The following is a 6,573-nucleotide window of genomic DNA, read 5'->3' on the forward strand; positions in this document are numbered from 1 at the left end:
TATTTTTCTCCTCCCTTTATCAAACTGTTTCCCCCCCCTGTTTTAATCATAAATTAATACAATTTAGTGAGGTTTATGCTTAAAACAAGAATTTTAACAACCAATTTGCCAATGCAATGTAAGAAAAATTTACTTAATTTGGGATACATTATCCAAACTAAATATTTAACTATTTTGCTTCTCAAGTAAATGCATCTTGGTTTAACAACGTTCAGATATTTTACTGAAAAATATACATGACTTTTTCTATGTCTCATGAATGGGTCAGGATAAGTATAAATAAAATAAATATTATCTACTGCAAATACTGTATATAAACACATACTATAATACATCATAAAATAAGCCAAACACTAATGCATGTACTGTAGTAGTCATACTGAACTCCTGGTAGGGCACATGCATTAAAGATTGATAGTGACAACAGCTGAATATATAGAAGAAGCTGTTTTGTGCCCTGCAATTGTACAAAGGCAGGACGAAGGATCTTGTCTTTGCTTGGAAGAGAGCGAGCAGCAAGGCACAGAGAACTTCAAACAGTAAACGTGAGAACATCAAATGTTAAGGGATTATGGCTCTGCAAAACCAAGAGCCTAAGAGAGAGAGAGAGAGAGAGAGAGAGAGAGCGAGAGAGAGAGATGAAGAGAGGGAGTGACACGACGAGCAGAACAACAGAGGAAATATCAGCCTCCACATGATGCCAAACCATCGATTGAAATTTAGGTGCTTCTTTCTACTGCTTCTTGGGATTTTACCCTCATTCTTTCAAATCTAAAACAAAAGTGATCAGTATTATTTATTTAAATGTACGAGGCCTGTATCTGTTAAAACCAATGAACGTTTGAATTTCTGCAAGGTTTATTAAAGATATACAAGCTATATATATATATATATATATATATATATGAGAAGATATTCTGAAAACTTTTGGTAACCAAATTGTTTCAGTTCCCACTGATTTCCATTGTATGGAAAAAAGTATAATGGAAGTCAATGGGAAATGAAACTTTAGTGTCACAGAAGAAAGAAAATCATAACAGGTTTAAAATGACATGAGGGTGAGCAAATTACCATAGATTGTTTTTTCATTTTTGTGTGAACTATCACTTTAATTTGATTAGTCAACATAATGTCATCAAATTAATCACAATATTTAATCAACTGACATCTCTATTTTTCATGTATTTTCATTCAAAAGTTTGGGGGCTGGTAATTTTTTTAATGTTTTTGAAAGAAGTCTCTTTTTTTTTTTTTATCACAAAGACAGTAAAACAATATGATTGTGAAATATTATTACAATTACAAATAACTGTTGTCTATTTTAATATATTTTAAAACTGTAATTTATTCCTGTGATGCTAAAGCTAAATTTTCATCAGCCATTACTCCAGTGTCACAAGAACCTTTAGAAATCATTCCAATATGCTGATTTGCTGCTCAAGAAACATTTCTTATTATTAATGTTAAAAATGTCTGAACAACAGTGTACACACTGGGTGAAATCTTTGGGTGCGGCTTTAAGGTTTCATTTGCAAATGCAAGCATCCGTGACGCACCTTTGCGAGGCTGGTGATGAATACTGATGGCCTGCGTCTGGTAGTTTCCATCATCGTTCTGAACACATACAAGATGGGAATCCGCTCGTTCGTTGAAGCACGCTCCCATTGCCAGCACATGCTCGTTTGACTTATTCATAGCCTTCATGAGCTGAGAAAGGCGAAAGAAATGCTTGTCATGACTTTCCAAAGTAATGCATAATCCTAACACTTAATTATGTTTTTAAGGGTTTATAAGTCCTAGATGAGTGAATGACAGCTTCTAAAGACACAAGGCACTCAAGGCTTTAAATAATCCCTTCTGTGTCAAAGGTCTGCCACTACAAGTTCTGCTCTGTCAAATGCTTTTTAAACACAAGCTAAATACCAAAAGTCTTCAACAACTTGAGAAAAGGACACAAGCTGTTGTCACTCCTTCCCTTGTTCCATAGGACATTTGGCATCAATCTGCTAAATCTCAAATACACTTCGCCTGCATTCTAGTTTAAATGTGTTGCCACTAATGCTACAGAAATTCAAATAGCTTCTCTGTGGCATGTGCTAGTTTTATTCACCTCATTGTAACGGTTGCTCGGTATCTTGATGCACGTCTTCCTCACTTCCATGTCCACCACCAGCCCCTTCACCACCGGCAAGGTGTACTGGTAGTTACGGAAATCCTGTAGACATGTGAGAAAAGTCAGATGCCCATAAATGACTTGACTTGGGTTAAGGCATGTACTAAATGCAGAAGGAACAGTGAAATCAGAACACTCACTGCCAATAAGTTCATAATGGTATGACCAGTCTCTCCAAAGAGGGGTTTTCTGAAGCGAACGCTAAATAGTGGGCAGGGGTAGACTGCAACACAAGTGCAAAAGAACACTAAGCCACCAAAACTAGTCATGCTATTCAAATCAGCAGCTCACAATAAGCTCCTTCACACACCACATAACTGAAAGGCCCCATTATATAATACTGCAATTACTGTAATGTAATGTACTGTAATGTACCCACATAAACATGAGACTAGAATGTACATGGTGCTTCTTTGTGTAAGTGAGCGCACTTGCATGCCATGGCTGTTGAGAAGCTCAGCGGGAAATACATTGTTAATATATTCCATCTCCACAGGAGGCCGTGCTTACGAATTAGTGCAGAGAAATTCTCTGTGTAAGAAGAATGACATTTTCTGCATTCTAGTTTCTTAAACACCTCTTCTACAGGCATCAAAAAGAGGCCTTGCATTCTCTATTTTCTGTAAACGCACACCTCACCATGTGAAGAGGTCAAATGTAGCAATCAAGATCTTTCAATGTTCGACAGCTAAACCATTGCAAAGACCTCAAAATCAACATCAAACCACAAACTCACATCGGTATTCCGCCCCTAGGCGGAGCATGAGTCGGATGGGAAAGACCTTGGCCCAGGGGGTCTCCCACTTCTGCACCAGGATGCCAAAGAGGTAGGGTGGGTTGGGCAACGGCAGGTCCTGCAGGGTCTGGAAGGTGGGGCTAATGTAAAGGAAGCCGCCGTGTTCCTTGCTGCCCAGGAAGCTCTGAGTGAAGAAGGAGTGGCCCAGGTGACTTAACACATTTCCTGCACAGAAGGAAGTGTGGGATTAGATCAATCTCTACCACTGTGCTTAAGTTCATGCTTAAATTATTTCCAATTAGATAAAAAACTATTTAGATGGCTAAACAACTTTGCTGTCAAACGATTAATCGCAATTAATCGCATCCAAAATAAAAGTTTTTGTTTACATAATATGTGTGTGTACTGTGTATATGTATTATGTATATATAAATACACACACATGCATGTATATATTTAAGAAAAATATTAAGTTTATATATTAAATGTATTTATATATGATATAATTTATATTAATATAAATATATACAAGTAAATACATGTAAATATTTTCAAAATATATGCTGTATGGGTAACTATATACATAATAAATATACACAGTACACACACATATATTATGTAAATAAAAACGTTTATTTTGGATGCGATTAATCGCAATTAATCGTTTAGCAGCACTACCATAAATAATAATAATAATAATGTTGTTGTTATTAATAATAAATTGCATATGTTCTGAACTGTTGTGGTCTAATGGGTATTTAGTTATTATTGCATCAAAAAGCAGCAATAAAATAGTATTAAAAATCTACTTTGTATATCACTTATAAGACAAATCATCTGTATCAGTATAAAACAATCTCAATTAATAGCTACAATAAAAAACATCCAAGATGATAGACAGACTTACATGTTAATTTTGTCTATATTTTATTCACAAGTAGAGTGGTTGCATTCAATCACAAATGAGCTATTTCAATATTTCTTTTGCATTTTGATGGTTATTAGTGAATATTTTTGTTAGCTTTGCAACATTTTGCTAGATTATTTTGCCAGTCTAGTACTACCATTTTGTGAAGAGTTGCTGCCTATATAGAATGTAAAGATCTGTGAAATAACATCTGTGGAATTTCTTGAGGGCAAAAGTGACTAAATTGCATCCAATGAAAATAACAATTTTGAAATCTTGAAATTCCCATTTGCGTGCATTCCTACTGAACCAGAGCTAAATGTGACCACTGCTTTATGAAGTCCAATTTAATTTAGGATGTTGACTGTTGACAGAGCTTTGGATTGTAGTACTAAAATCGCTACAGCTCATAATGTTTCACTCCAGTAGAACAAAAAAAAATTCATGAGAGTTCTTCAGCATTGGCCACTACGTACCCTGATGGCCATTTAACCTGGTGATTATTAACCTCTGCAAAATGTAAAAAAAAACCTCTCCAAAAACATTAAAAACAATTTTAAAAAAAATGTGAAGATACATTGTTATAGGACAAATTAAATTAAAAAAAGAATTTGAAAATTGTGTTTTAAGATAATTTATTTTTCTTTATAAGCCCTATCTAAAGGGCCAAACATGCCCACAGTTAAAGAAACACCCATGAACAAATATTTCACAAAGTCACACCATTAGCACATTAAACCCTAGAGAACATCTTAGCAAGGAGTGGCTTACTCACAATTGACCAGTTTGACCATGGCCAGCAGGTTGGCGTTGAGGACAAACACCAGGGGATCAGGGCCGCCCTCCTCAAGCTGCTGCATCAGCACAATCTCAGAAGGTCTTTCCTCCACAGCATAGTCTGCAGACAAGACACACAATATCAATACTGTAACTATCGACCAATTGATCCATGAATCTATTCTGTTTCCTCTCATGGTACAACCCAGATGAGGAACCAACCCAATGAAAGTCCTCCCTTAGCATGAGTGGTGAAGAAATAAGCAGAAACACAGATCCATGCACACAGACATGCACAAACAATCACAAATACTCATATTTAGAGGAGTGGAGGCAGCTGAATGGTGAGGATGGGCAAGCACCTGTGATGTGGCCTCCCGTACCTCCTTTGACGCCTGTGGAGATGAGGATGGGAGGAAGTCCATCCTCTGGGATCAGACTGAGAGAGCTGCCCACAGGGCTGGCCATCGGAGCGCCAGTGGCACGGGCCGCCTATGGCAGGGGAGGAGAAACTTATACCGCAACATAAAACGACCGTCTCAGGACAACAATCACGTTCAGAAACAAGCTTATGCTTGTAAAACTCCATATTATAGATGATTCAAAAACAGTTTACTGAGTTTGAATGTGATAAAGCAAACTGTCACCTCAGAAGCATTGGCTCCTGAGGATTTGTTTGAGTACTGGGACGCTGCCACAGGCTGTGTGGGGTTGGGGTTTGCCGCCGGCCCTTTAGAAGAGTCTGTAGCTTCCCCATTTGGTAAAATGCCGTCAGCAAACCAAACCCTTCTTTGCTCTCGAGGAACAGAGCCTGGAAGTACACACACACAATGAGGCTTATGAATAGCTAATTCTGGACTTTAAACAGCATGAAAAGCAGTGTTCAAATTCAGTGTAGAGTTAAGGGACCGGTCACATATAAGAACAAACAGTCCTGCAGATTTGCTTTATTCAACATCAAGAAGATCAGGCTCTTTCTTTCGGAACATGCTTCACAACTCCTTGTTCAAGCTCTTGTTCTGTCCAGGCTGGACTATTGCAATGCTCTCTTGGCAGGTCTTCCAGCCAGTTCTATCAAACCTTTACAATTAATCCAGAACGCGGCAGCAAGATTTTTTATAATGAGATCATTTTTAATGAGCCGAAAAGAATGCACGTCACACCTCGGTATATCAATTTGCACTGGCTACTAATAGCTGCTCGCATAAAATTCATTCAAGGCATTGATGTTTGCCTACAAAACCACCACTGGCTCTGCACCCCTTTACCTAAATTCATTACTTCAGAGTTATGTGCCCTCTAGAAGCTTGCGTTCTGCAAGTGAACGTCGCTTTATTGTGCCATCCCAAAGAGGCACAAAATCACTTTCACTGACTTTTAAATTAAATGTTCCCTCCTGGTGGAATGACCTGCCCAACTCAATCCGAGCAGCTGAGTCCTTAGCCATCTTCAAGAATCGGCTAAAAACCCATCTCTTCCATCTTTATTTTGACCCTCTAACTCTAGCACTCTCTATTCTAATTCTATTCTTTAAAAAAAAGCGCCCCTTTTAGACTTGCACTCTCTTTATTTACTAACTGCTTGTTTTCTTTAAAAAAAAAACTAACACTACCTTCTCTAATCTTTTTGTATTTTATCTATTTGTTTTCTTTTTATTTATTATACAATTAACAAAAGCAAAAAAGGCCTCTAACACTAGCTTGCTCTATTCTATCGGTTTTCTTTTTATTTATTATATAATTAAAAAAAAAAACTTGCTACGTGTACTGCGTTAAGCTGTAACTGAGACTGCGACTTGTTATAGCACTTGCATATCATTGCTCTTTTGCTGATTTTGATTGCTTCCATTGTCCTCATTTGGACATCATGTACCAATGTACAGACAAAAAGATGCTGAAGATGCTGAGAACTCATTTCTGAGTAATTTATGATTGAGTTTTAGGGAATGACAACAGTTAGAAGTTAGTGAAGTTAGTGCAT

The 6,573-nt window shown here is 37.3% G+C and overlaps 1 protein-coding gene across 1 annotated transcript in view; it reads right to left on the bottom strand.

Annotated features, from left to right (window-relative positions):
• The window catches only part of LOC107710544 (zinc finger FYVE domain-containing protein 9-like), a 25,749-nt gene that overhangs the window by 10,944 nt on the left and 8,232 nt on the right, over positions 1 to 6,573 (bottom strand). Inside the window, exons 6-12 of the mRNA XM_016515328.1 lie at positions 5,241 to 5,404; positions 4,977 to 5,085; positions 4,588 to 4,714; positions 2,910 to 3,157; positions 2,314 to 2,396; positions 2,111 to 2,215; positions 1,557 to 1,707 (exon numbers count right to left, since the gene is read on the bottom strand). Coding sequence (XP_016370814.1) covers positions 1,557 to 1,707; positions 2,111 to 2,215; positions 2,314 to 2,396; positions 2,910 to 3,157; positions 4,588 to 4,714; positions 4,977 to 5,085; positions 5,241 to 5,404 — 987 coding nt within the window. The remainder of the gene's footprint in view (positions 1 to 1,556; positions 1,708 to 2,110; positions 2,216 to 2,313; positions 2,397 to 2,909; positions 3,158 to 4,587; positions 4,715 to 4,976; positions 5,086 to 5,240; positions 5,405 to 6,573) is intronic.

The sequence above is a fragment of the Sinocyclocheilus rhinocerous genome, unplaced genomic scaffold, assembly GCF_001515625.1.
Source record: "Sinocyclocheilus rhinocerous isolate Xijiao unplaced genomic scaffold, SAMN03320098_v1.1 scaffold957, whole genome shotgun sequence".
Classification (NCBI taxonomy): Eukaryota; Metazoa; Chordata; class Actinopteri; order Cypriniformes; family Cyprinidae; genus Sinocyclocheilus; species Sinocyclocheilus rhinocerous.